The sequence below is a fragment of the Daphnia pulicaria genome, chromosome 1 (genome assembly GCF_021234035.1).
Source record: "Daphnia pulicaria isolate SC F1-1A chromosome 1, SC_F0-13Bv2, whole genome shotgun sequence".
In the NCBI taxonomy this organism is placed as follows: domain Eukaryota; kingdom Metazoa; phylum Arthropoda; class Branchiopoda; order Diplostraca; family Daphniidae; genus Daphnia; species Daphnia pulicaria.
The window spans coordinates 40,010,540-40,024,047 of record NC_060913.1 but is presented as its reverse complement, the minus strand read 5'-3'; the positions used below and the strand labels follow the sequence as shown (position 1 = coordinate 40,024,047).

The 13,508-nt window shown below is 44.4% G+C and overlaps 1 protein-coding gene across 4 annotated transcripts in view; it reads left to right on the top strand.

Moving 5' to 3' along the window:
- LOC124320237 (neural cell adhesion molecule 1-like) overlaps positions 1-13,508 on the top strand; it is a 44,521-nt gene that overhangs the window by 23,167 nt on the left and 7,846 nt on the right. For all 4 annotated transcript variants that reach the window (XM_046783011.1, XM_046783012.1, XM_046783010.1 and 1 more), the window contains 3 exons: positions 4,854-5,241; positions 5,559-5,845; positions 13,276-13,386. In XM_046783011.1, coding sequence (XP_046638967.1) covers positions 4,854-5,241; positions 5,559-5,845; positions 13,276-13,386 — 786 coding nt within the window. The remainder of the gene's footprint in view (positions 1-4,853; positions 5,242-5,558; positions 5,846-13,275; positions 13,387-13,508) is intronic.

Here is a 13,508-nt window from a genome sequence, read left to right as displayed (position 1 = left end):
AGGGGCGCGATGCTGCACGGCTCTACGGGTGTCAGTAATTAATTGCTGTTAAAGTGTCGAGCAGGAGGGGGAAGACAGTGTGGACAGCTGCTTCCCGCTAAACACACAAAACCTCAAAACCAAAAAAAAAAAAAAAAAACGCTTCCGGATTCCGTTTTTCAATTTGTCGGCCATTTTTATCTTTTCAGGACAAGAAGAGGGTTTGGGTTATTTGTGCGTAGAGGGGTAATGGATATCTCTTGTTTTTATTTTATTGCGTAGACTTTTGATGACATGCTGATCGGAATAAGTCGGCGCGAGTAAGAGAAGGGGGGACACTGTAGGATATCAGGTCACTTTTTTTTCTATTTTTTCTTTCGTTTATTACATGGGCACCGTCACTTGGGGACGCTGCGCGCTGAAGTGGTCGGTGTGTCCAATTCACGAAAGTCGGGCAATAACTACTAGCCCACCCTGCTACCCTGCTACTCTTTTGCTTTGGCTGTAAAAGGAGATGAACTAGACCAAAGGAGGCAGGCCCCGAAAAAGAAAACTTTGGCCGAGATCCTTTTACACTTAAATGCTTTCAAGTCCGGATGCAACTCTCCCGCTGGGAATTCTTTTTTTGCCGGGCAAGTAAAAAGGGGCCCCTCCTCCTCCTCCTCCTCCTTGGTACTATGTTATATGCTGGGGTCTGATATTCTCCCATGTTACACACAACATGTAATTCTGCAGAGAGTTTGAATCGCTTGACATTCAACTAGAAATAAGCGCACGTCGCCATTGAAATTTCAATCAGATTTCGCCCATGTGAAACTTGTATTTTTTTCTTGTGATCTTCTCTTTTTCTTTTTCTTTTGAAAAGAAGAAAAAAACAAAATATATTAGGACTGGAAAATGTTTGGGCTCGCCATGTGTTGCATCCTTTATGAATGTAACACTGTACGCGCGGCCGTTCTACTGCCATTACTAATGGATGTGTTTATAAGAAAGAAGAAGAACTAGAAGAGTGGGAAGAAGGTTAGGTTAAAGGACGGCCTGGCAGCTGCTGGGCAACATCCCCCCCCCCCACCCCTGCCCACTTTCCAGCCATTGGTAGAGTCAACAAGTCGACGTCAATATTTGGCTCAATAAATCTAATTGAATTGTTACAGCAAAAATGGGACGACGTCGACGACGACGACCGGCGGGGGAAGCAAAGAGAAACTGGAGAAGAATATGCGTCGCTGACGCAGTACATTCGCCCTGTGTTAGACACAAACACTTGGGGGGGGGGGGGGGGGGGGCATCGGGCGTGGCCGTTGTTTTTATTATAAAAGGATTCTTTTTCCTATGGGGGGAATAGGATGGAAAGGGTTTTTCTGTTTGTCTGTGTTCCGGCGGAAGAATGATTTCTTTTTCCTTACTCTGCTGGCGCGTCGATGAACGTGTGGCATGACCCAGAGTCCTTCCTATTACACTGGAGACTCACGATCTCAAAGAGAGAGGCCTCTGTCCGTTTGCTCTCTGCTGTATACCGTTATGTTCAGTCCCGCGGGAGCCGAGCGAATAAGAGAGAGAGACATGGGGAGGGGGGGGCCTCTGCCAATTATCGCAAGAAATGAGCACAAAGTGCTGGGCACTTGTGCCTTTTGGCAGATGACGTCTGTTTTCCCCCTTTCATTCTCTCTGTTGTTCCCGGCCACTCTACCAGATGATTGTCATTAATGCAAAAGTTTCGTTTTTATTCTTTTATTTTTGTTTTGTTTTTTGTTTTTTTCCTTCTCCTGTTTGTTCCGGTTCATTGGACGAGACAGGAACATTCAAGAAATGGAGGGGCGAGGTAAATTCCGCTCAAAAGGAAATCGAGTTTAGGAATTTCCGCCTGTCCGATCAATTTGCCCGGATAGAAAAAGAAAAAAAGTCAAAGTCAAACAACCAGGAAATCAAAGGGGAGGAAAGCCAAACGAATCGGACATTCGGAACCGAGTTGAAACCGTCGTCAGTAATCCAATTGAAATCCAAACCAAAAGAGATTTAGCCCAGGAAACATTTCAACGAATGTTTGTCACAACGGTATTAATCACCGTGCATGGATGGATGGATGGACGAACGAACCACTGACATTTACGTCATTGTACAACAAACAACCAACCTATAATACAATGCCCAATGATACAAGAACCAGCAAATACGACGAAACGTACCAAAACAACAAATAAAAAGCAACAACAAATTTGACCGGCAGTGCGTTACTAATGGAATCAGCCAGGTGATTAACTGGGCGTAACATTCGAGTGTGTGTAGGCTACCGAAAAAAAAAAGTAGGAGCGAGCGTGTTGTTCTTGTTGCCTTGATATAACTCCCGCCGTATATGTATACGGAACATTGGCCGCACCCTTACACACAACTCAAATATATATTATATAAATAAATACACAACCGGCATATTGATGTACAGATGCGAGCACACGATGCGGTAGAGAGACCGGCCATTATTGTCGCAGCGATTCCGGCTTCCGTTATTCTCTCGAGTTGCGAGACCATTTCTGAAAAAAAAACTTTCAACTTCTTTTTTGTCCCGTGTTTGTTTGTTTGTTTGTTTGTTTGTTTTTCAAAAGAGACCGCCCCGAAACTCGCGTTCGTTCCTCGGCCTACCTTTCGTTTTTCTTTCTTTCTTTGTTGCATTGTGTATTTCTGGTTGAAAGATGTAAGGCTTCCCCATGTAGGCTCTCAATTCTCCCTCCAACCCCCCCGTTTGGAGAATAATCTCCAGTATTTTTTTTTATTTAATGAGTCGCCGAGGGGATACATCTCCTCTCAGTTTCCTAACCAGGAGCCAGAGTCAACCGCGGGATTTTTTTTTTTTTTTTAATTTTTATCAAACGTAAATTTCGCTGTGAAATGAAGCATTTGGCAAACACATTTCTCTCCTCCCGATTCCTTCCGGCGGGACTGGTTCACAAGTCCTCAGCCTTTTTTTTATTTCTTTCTTGATTTCATTCCGTCGTCATGTTAACTACTTAAAAAAGAAAAAGAGAAAAGGACATGTTGTAAGTAGTCTAGTAGGTTGTATCGAGAGAGAGATTACACGAGCAAGAACATGAAAAGGATCGTCAAGTTATATATCTTCAATGTCCTTAATAGAACTTCCGGCCGACGCCGACGCCGACGCCGTCTACTTTTTCTCGACTAGTGTATTTGGTTAATACCGCGTGTGTGTCTATAGCACAGCGCCGTCGCTTTCACCCATTATACGCCCAGTGTGTGTGTGTGGGCCGGTGAGGACGAGAGCGGCCAGCAACTGGGCCCCGGGTAGACGTCGTTGATATGTTTGTCGCGCATCACTCGGCCGTTGGCGGACGCCCCGCCATCATCATCACGCACGAACGGTCATACGCCAACTCCCATCACGAAATTATCTTTTTTTTTCTTTTTCTGTAGCTTACCGACCCTACGGCTGGGTTTATATTCCCGCTCTTATCGTGCAAGCGCATATGCTATTTCTCTTTTAATATTATAAGCTCGTTATTACATGTATGACGATGATTATTCATCCGTCTATTTTTCGCATCACTTGCGCTATACCCTCTATTTTATATTTTATTCTTCATTAGATTTTTTTGTTTGTTTTTGTTTTTTTATTATTCACCGCCTCCGGCTATGAATGTGTTTAAACACTTGCATCGTTCGTGACTGAGACAATCGGATGTAGATCATTTTTTATTTATTTTTTTTGTTTGTTTCTAAAGGTCGCCTCAACTTTTCCCGCTTATTTTTAAGAGTGTTTGTAAAACCCCAGCGCATCCGGCCGGATTTCAAAGTTGCAAATTAAAGGGAATAAATTAAAACAATTGCCTTGAAACTCTTTTAAGTGGTTGCAATCAAAACAAAAACCTGCCGATCTCTGCTCGTGTTGGTGCTTGACGCGTAAGCTTCTCTTCTTTCTTCCTCAAATGATTTGAATGACACAAAAGTTTCTCTCGAGTCTATCAATTACGTCCAAAAGTGTTGTGGAAATGAATTGCAGGCTGGAGTGGTGGTGGGCTTCATCGTGGGATTCATTTTCCTTTTGAAGGATCAAACAAAAGGAGCGCCGAACAACGGCCGTTCAAATATATTCGCGGCCAAAGTTGAAGAGTCCAATCTGAATGGGAGAGAGAAACGAAAGTGAAACAAACAAAAGGAAATTCCCGACGTTGTTGTATGTGGCACACGTCTCCCAACAAAGTGCGGTGCGTTTTAGACATACATACACACACACACACACACGCGCGGAAGAGAGAGAGAAGGCTATATAGTGTATGCTATAACTCTGTGTATACTAAGGGCCAGCTCACTAAAATAAAAACCACACGCGTTTGTAGTAGTAAGCCCGGCCAGCAGCAGCATAGTCTTATCGACCAACACGCTTGCCACAAGTCTGAAGCTTTTTTTCCCCCCTCAGTATAGTATACGTCCGGCGGCCAGCAGCAGTGGCTTTTCGTGTGTGTGCAAACCAAAATGTCTGGCAAATAACTTCATACTTATATATTTGATGTAACAACACAGTTTGCTGCTGCTGCTACTGCTGCTGCTGTTATACAATATAAATGGAATGCGCGCCGGACGGATGGGAAGGGGGTAAACACAGTACGAGTCCTGTACATAATGTTTCTCTTATTGCACAGTAGCGCTGGCTATATATGCGATGATTGTTGGACTCTCTCTGCGCCAAACAAAACTCTCTGGCAAACTTTCGACACTAAACAACAATGTTTTCTTCTTTCTACGCGCGTGTGTGTAGACTGTAGCTCAGTCAAATGTTATGTGTGTGTATGTGTGATGGAAGAACCCGCGTTTTTATTGGCTTCTTTTCTTTCTTGTTTTTATTTATTATTTTTTATTTTCGACAGTTCCGGTCGAGACGGTTTACATCATGGCGGGAGATCGCGTCGAATTGGTGTGCGACGTGACGTCTTCGGCCGCATATCAACACGACGGGGCGGATGGGCTGGCCGGTTACGCTCCAGCTGCTGCTGCCGTCATTTCGTCGAGATCGTCATTGAAAGGATTAGCGGCTGGACAGCGTCGCTCCTCTTCCGGATCGTATTACTCTGCGTCCAGGCACCACCAGAGTGCTGGCGAGCATCGCCGACGCAATCGACGCTACAACGGCAACAACAATCACCATCGCAGACATTCGACGTCGACCGCCGGATACGACCATCCATCGGAACTGACCATGGATGACGGCTATCTCGTTTTATGGTTCGTCGATCCCGATCGCAAACCATTCTACAGGTATTTCGGCTGGGAAATGATTAAATGGTCAATTAAACAGTCGGGAGGATTGGGATTTAATTCATTGATAAAATGGCTGGTTAGTCAATAAATGACTAGTCCATTTCAAATGAAAGTGAATCATTTGCGTTTATGTATATAAATAGTATAGCATAAGCTATAAGCTCCGTTTGAGTCCGGATCTTGACATGTCCTTCATTGCGACTGGCGTCTTTTAAATAAATGATGACCTTTAGCCATAGCACTTGATTATTAACGATACGATTTCACGATGCCTGGCAAAAAAATAAAAACCCTGCCCTTGTACATTGATATAGCCTGGACGTGAGGCGCGGTCGATCCGGTCGCCATTGGTGGAACGAGGAGCGATTCGGTCGGAGAGTTCGGTTCCTGTTACCTCAAGCTCCTTCTTCTTCTTCTTCTTCTTCGTCGTCGTCTTCAACATCAATGGGAGGATCATTTTTCAAGAATGCGTCGAGCACGTCGACATTAGCCCGGCTCCAGATTGTCAACGTGACCCGACAGGACGGCGGCGACTACCGTTGCCGGGTCGATTTCAACAGCGCCCCCTCGCGAAACTTCAAGTATCGTCTCGTCGTCATCGGTAAGGAAAAAGCTCCACCGTCATCACCGCAAATCTCTTATTTCATCTTTGATCGAGAGTTGGATTAGACGTTAGGGATTAGATCATTCAGCTGTTGTTGTTTGGGTACTTTTATTTTATTAAAATCCGATCCCCCCCACAGTGCCCTTTCCGGGTATATTGTTTGAGCCGGATGAAAAAGAAGAAAAAGGATTCCGCCATTTTCTTTGTGTTATTTTATACGTCGAAGAAGAGCTTTTTTAGACTGCGTCAGTCACTGCTCAAATGATTTCGTTACTTTTGGTTGACGTCAAAGTCTTTCCAACAATTCACCGAAGTTTTCAAAAGTCCCGCCGTTTTGTTTAAAACTCATGATCCTGTTATGATTTTTTCTCTTTTCTTTTCGAAAAAATGTTTGGAGTCGAGTTTGGTTAAACAACAAGGAAAAACTAAGTTCGGAATTTTGCTGCCTGCCATCAAAAGAGACCTGCAGCTCTCTCTCTCTCTCTCGGCTGTTTGATATTAATGCGGTGAAAAGGGGGAGGGGGAGAGAGAATATGAACAACATTCAATATTCAAAAGCCAAAGTTGAACAGAAATGGTTGGCAGTTTGACGAAGTCAAGTCGTCGCCGGGGCTTGGCGGCGGTGGTGGTGTGTATAGGCCAACTATAAAGTGTTAATGTTCAGTGTGTGTTGACGGCTTTTCGGGGTGTTGTGTTGGCTGGGCAGGTTTACTCGCATGGATAATTAAGTTGCCAAGATTCTCTCTCTCTCTCTCTCTGTATTCATAGGCTGAAACTTTGCTTCTTCCAACGTAGGGCCCTGCCAGCCGGATGAGTTCAATCGGCGGGTCGCCAAGCGACTTTCAAGTGTTATTAGACATGTATGTATGTATCTGAGCAGCAGCAGCCGATAGATTATTGCAGCAGTCGTCGGAGTATTTTAGTAGTATGCGGCATGTCGTTAGAAAACGACTGCAGGCAGCAGCTAATAACAGCAAGACTCAATAGGAATAAAAGCTCTGTCTGTTTTTTGTTTTTTTTCTTGGTAGTCATCTATTATTCCGTTTCTCTATTTATACGAAGAAAATCCGACTGCCGCTGCTCTGCATGGAGGGATGAAAAAAACCACCAGTCCGCCGCATTGGGGGGAAGATCAATGGCCTGTGAATGACTGATGGGTTTTTCGCACAGTTTTGTTCTGCCGAGAGGAGGGGGGGGGGGGGGATATACTATTAGGGAGAGAGTGAATGACGGAGGTCGCCAGGGCTCGAGTTAGTCTATCCTCTGAGATATACTATATCAATCCATCTAAATGATGTCCCACGACAGTTTTGTGAAAATGCCGATCTAATACTCTCTCTCTGTGTTTGGTGCTTTATTTCTATGGGGGGATATATCTAGATAGATAAGACGGCCTTTATTATATTCATCGGCTATAAATGATGGAGGGCGGAATCGTTGGCAATAAAGGGCCAGTGCGTATAGGGGGGGGGGGGGGGGGGGTCTAACGATAAGAGAGCTAGAGAGCCTTTCGGATGCGCACAGTCTCTCCATTATTATATAAGATGCATATAAGGCTAATGACCTCGTAACCATTTTGAAAGAGAGAGAAAGAGAAAAGCTCCCAAGAAATGCTCCTATCGGAAATGCTGTTTGCCCCCCATGTTTTATATCGCTCTGAATTGAGTAATAACATGATTACGTATGAATCGTCGTCTAGCTCATGTCGGAAAGCTCAATTTTCTTTTCTCTCTCTCTATCTCTATCTCCTATACCCTACATTTCTTCTCGTGTGGGGGAGCTCGATCGATTCGACATCGATCTTCTCGGACGTAGAAGTTTGTCTAGTTCTGTCGTCAATCAATATTTTCCCAACCGCAAAAAAAGAAGAAAATACTATAAGCCCCCCTTCCCCCCAAAAAAAAGATTTTTATTTTTTTATTATTTCTCCAACCGGCCGGCCGGCCGGCCAACATTAACCAATGTACTAGCAGGCACAACAAAGTGCTGACGGCCCACACCGCGCATTGTCTACAGCACACATAGTCTGCTTTTTTTTTCTCGTTGCCGCTATTGTCTTGTCATTTTGATTGGTGGTCTCCAATTTGAATCGCCACCAGGGACATTGTTGATTGCAAGGTGAACGAGTACCCTGTCTGGCATGATGGATGGAGCTGTCCAAATCCCAAAGTTTATTTTATTTCATTTTAGCTGTTGAAGTTTGAACGCGTAAATCATTGACGAAATCGCCAGTGTTTGGCAAAAGAAAAAAAACAAATTTCAAATTTGGCGCCGCCCAGCTCAGGCAGATGGAAGGGGACCAGGAGTCGGTGACAAATAGCTTTTAACCGTAAAAGGTGGTAGTTGTACCGGTCTTTTGCGATGACGCCACTATTTCTCTTTTGGATTTTCTCTCTCGTTCCTTGTTCTTTCGCCCCCTTTGGTGGGGTTGGGGGTGGAGAGAGGAGATGTTCGAGCTAATCGATAGAAAGTCCGGCGGAACCCGTTGTTTGTGTCGTAGTAGTACGTGTCTCTGAGGCAAAAAAGAAGAAGACCAGCAGTAGCAGCAGTCCGGCGGTTGGTTTTATCTAGCCGGAAGCAACTTTCCACTTGTGCCCAGTGTGTGTCTCGTATACAGTCTATGGGCGTCCGACAAACACATTGGCCAGCCACCCGGACGATTTATGGCTTGTCAATATTGGGCACGCTTTGGGGGACGACACACGTCCTCGGTGTGTGTGTGTTGCAAAACAAGAAAGAGACTAACAATATTTATCACGATGAACGAAGATGGACGCCCTTTGCTGCTGCTCACTCTGCTCGTGGCTGGGTATCAATCAAAACCACTCACCCCATCTCTCCCATTGAGACGTGTAATATGCATTTGATAGATGCGCATCGCGCCCGTTTGAAGCGGCCCGCCGCCCAGACAATATCAGCTGATATCTCTGACACGATTTGACGGTCTCACCTTTCCCGCAAAACCCTTTTCTAATTTCTCTTTTTGCCCAATTTGGGGCCGGCCGCTGGTGTTGTATGAAAGGGACAACAAAACCTGCAACCGCCCTTTATGCATACACAACCCCAATAAGGTTCCCCCCTATTGCATTCGTCTGCGTAATAGATTCCTTTTACGTCAACGTTTTTCCAACTCTTTGGCCAGCAGCAGCGCCAGAAGAAAAAAAAACAGGAATGTCGGGAGATATCCTATATATTTCTCCTGCGGTTTATTTTGTCCCCCACCACCGCTCCTTTTAGTGGCCGGTATCGTTCAGTTTTTTTGATCACGCAATCGCTCCGTAGTATGGAAGAAGTTTCGCCGTTGCGGCTGCTCGCAAGTGGGAGGGAACGGAGAAATGAACGAGGTACCTATCTACAAGACTCGTTTGGAATGGATATAGTAGGTAGACCCTCCCGGTTGCGTTTTCTTTGTAGAGGGCCCAGGAATTTTTTGAGGGGACCCTTTTATTTGTCTGTTGGAGAGAGAGAGAGCGACAACATATATATATATAAACCAAACAACTGTGTTGTTGTTGTGTGCTGCTCTATAGACCAGATCGCTTCCTCAGACTACCTCTTGTGTGTGTCAACATGACGGAGGAGATCCAGGACGCGGCCAGCAGTCGACAAAATCGATAACAATCTACCAGGGTCTGGGCTCTCTCTGTGTGTCTGTCTGTGTACACGTTTTTTTTTTTTTAAGTGTGGCTTGTTTGGCAATGAGAAAAAAACGAGAGTTTTTATGCTGTCGGCCGGAGAAATAAACTTTATTTCGGGAATTTTATTATTTTTCACGGCGGGATAAACAAATACCAGAAACAGCCAAGTTTGTAAAAAGAAAAAAAAAAATAACTTTTTTTTTATTTTTATTAGGGTTGAAAAAAGAGAAGAAAAAACCAAAATTTTCTCTAACGTTGTTTTAAAGAAAAAGGATCATGCACGTGCGGCGTTATTATCGCGTTCTGAAAAAAAAAGTTTTGAGACGCAGTTTTACTTTCTTTTTTGTTTTATTATTTCTTGTTTCTCATTTAGAATTTTTTTCCTTTTTTTTTTCTTTTCTTTTCGCCGGCCGGATGTTTACACATTGCCTTCCCGTTCGCCTTTTTTTCTTTTTCTTTTTTTTATTTTCTTGAAAGACAAAAGAGACGCATCAGGAGGCAAGTACACACAGAGAGAAAGTCGAGGCGTATTATCGTTCCTGGTGCCCCTTCTGCTCCTTGTGCCATTCCTGCCGGCAAACATTGTCTCGTCAACTTTTGAGGTCCGCGTCTAGTAGTAGCTACTAGGACTAGAGGCGCGTGATTCCCGCTGCGTCATCCCGACACCGCCATCGCCCGTGTAATCCTCCTCGTCTTTTTATCCAGCCCGTTGTTCTTTCTTTTCTTTTTTTTTTGTCGTCTCTCTCGCCGACGCTATTTAGTTATTACATGCGCGGGACGTCTGATATATACCCGGAGTCACTCAAACTTTTTTGGCGTCGTTTCTCCTCGAGCTGAGCCAACTAGCTCTCGTGTCATAGTTGATGAGACGACCAGATCTAACCAATAAAAAACCCCCCTAAAAAAACAGCAGAATCTCTCTGCCCAATTTTCTTATTTTTGGCAAATTGTTGGCAACTCAAACAATGTATTCCCCTGGCGGATGAATGTTCATTCGCCTAGTAAAAAAAAAACAGCCACTACTTGCAAAGAGAAGAGAACAAATGTTTTGTGAAAATATTTCGATTGTCAAGTGACTCTAAAAATATCGAAAAACACACACAGTGTATGGGCCGTGTGTGCAGAAAAGAAAAAGTTTGGCAAGTAGAAAAAAGTATTACGAATACAACGATCGATGGTGATGAAATGGTTGGCCCTGTTATCCCCCCCTTCCACTCCTCCCCAACAGAATATATAAGGATAGAAAGTCTATAGTGAGGTGGACAAAATATCGGCCGTGGAGATCGCACGCGTGCACAAAAGAAGAGAGAAAAAAAAGAAGATAGAAAAATAGATATCAAAACTGGTCGAAAGAAAAGAATCCCGGAGATTATAAAAAAAGATGAAAAATAAAAAGCTGATGGATGTACACACTGCCGATCGATATGGAAGTTGTGAGTATTAGATTGCGACTCTCGAGGCCCTCGACGGAGATTGTCATCCCAACGAGAAATGGGTAGGGGGGAATATTACTACTACTGTATTGATGTATAGATAGATAGTATCAGCTAGTGCAATCTTTTCGAGGGGGGAAACTAGAAATTCAGGTGGAATGTCGTTGTTGTTTCATTTCTTTTTTTCTCTCTTTTCTTGTTATAACTGGGGCGAAGAGAGAGAACTAGGAGCGCTGGCAGATTATACACGAAACAGTGAACTTGTCTAGAGCTCAGACTATACAGGGCGCACACGACGACGACGACGTACGAGATTGAATATGAGAGTAACAACAGCTGGGCTGCTGCTGCTGCTGCTGCCCAGCTCGTCCTCACAAGGAGCGAGGTGGACATTTAAGAAGATTCTGTAAGTCGACCATCTGTTTTCTTCTCCTTTTTCTTTTTCGACCCCACTCCGATTTGTTCTCTATGACACACGACTCCCCTCTCTATAGAAAACGTCCGCCACAACTTTTGCTGAGATAGTTTCGGCTGGTTTGCGCACGTCGTTGATTCTATGCGAGTGGAATATATTTTTTTTGAAAAAAGAAATAAGACGTCGATACATCAAGAAGCGTGTCATCTCCTCCTGACATCTCCCACCGTTTATTACCGTTTCGTGTCGTATCAATTCTTCGTTGCCGTACACACACGCCGCGTGCGCTTATGCGCCTTGTAGAGTATTCCCTATACAAGAAAACAGATCCGACGTTAATAATCCCTCCCAAAGCGCTATATAGCTGCCGTCCTCCGTCCTTGCTCACTGTACATTGCGGGGATCATTATTATCCGCGCTGATGCATAATGCCGGAAGAATGGGGAGCGGACCCTGGAATATAATGATGGCGGAATAAATATCTGCATTGCCAAAACGTCAAAGTTGATTCGTCTTACCTTCCTGGCCAGCTCCATACTCTCCTCTGGCTCTACAGAAATGGAGCTAGCTCTTTTTTTAACTAGAAACTAGAATGGAATTTGACATCAAAACTAAGCCGATCTGAATCCTGTGCAGTCTACTAGTCCACACGACATGTTTGCCAGTCTCGACGACCTTCTCCTTTTTGATCCGACTTCAATAAATTCAGTACCTATACAGCTCTTTGTGGGGCTGTTTGATATACATATAGTACCCGGTGAAAACAATCTGCATCAGACACACAAGCAGCAGGAACAGCCACCGGGGCTTGTGTTGTGTGGTTGGTTGTTGTTTGTTTGTTCCAAAGTTATGGCCGTGTTACATCTGCAGACTGGCAGAAAAGTGGTAGTGAGAGTTCCCGAGTCCAAACAAAGCGAGAGCGTCTTGGAGAGAGATCAGTGTTGATTCAGCATGGAAGCAGCCAGCCAACAACACACTAGTCGTCGTCTGCTGTTGGGGGGTTGGGGGGTAAGCGATTGGATGATGTTCAGAGACAACAGAGGCGCACAGCCAGAAGTAAAAAAAGAGCCCAGTGGATATGTTGTTGACATGGCGGCGCAGTGAGAGTGAAAGAGCTTCCTAGGCTCTACCACTACAAAACACTGGGCTCTCCTCTCCTATAAATATAAACTGACATTATCCAGTTGTCTCAGCCACATAAACAGGCAAGAGCTAGACAGCGCTCTCGCACGGTTGTGTGTCTAGATATATTTATACTCGCAGAAAGACGGAGAGGATGTTGTCTAGAGCGAAACACCCCCCAAAAGAGGATTACAAATGTGTGGAAGTCGGAAGGGTAAAGGTTTATATAAATACATGGCATTCCATCAAATCTAAATTAAACACATCTACTGTGTGGTGTGTTTACTCTGACCAGAGAGAGAGAGAGAGAGTGTGGTCAAACACAGCGACGTTTCTTGTCCAATAATATCAGCCGAGGGGTGATGGGCCCGGCCAAAACAAATCCACCGCCCCTCCGACGGACCGATGTGTATTTATATACCAATGGCTGTGTGGTGGCCTTTAGATGTTATTCCCCAATTTTTTGTTTGGTTTGGTTTTACTTTCTCCATTTCTCTCATATGTGTGTGTGTGTGTGTGGACTCTCTATGTGTGCTTATTGTTGACTTTCATCATTGCTGGACTCGAGCAAATATAATAGCCCGGCTCGTGTAATAACAAAAACACGGGCTGGCGCAAGGCTTGGTTATTTCTAAGTCTTGAGGTCAGTTATGGTCGATGACTTTGTGGGAGACCCAATCGTCATCTAAATTTGATATTTAATTGCTATTGCTATAGTTGTATCTATCTATTGATCCTCCGTGTTTGTGTATAGTTGAAAAGACGTTTGAATAGTAGATGGGAATAGTTTGAAAAATGTATGCGATTGATTTGTGACAGAGCCGCCGTCTTCTGTCGTCATCCTGGACGGTTTCCTGCAACAGCTGAGCGTCGTGGCCGGCCCGTTGGAAGAAGGCAACGATCTCATATTGACCTGCAAGGCCTACGGAGGTAATACATCAAAAAATCTAAAAACACACACACACCCACACGCACCAACAAGTCCCAGACGGCAACTTTATTCGATTTCTTTTCTCCCCATCTTGTGTGTGTTGTTTTCATATCGTTTGACA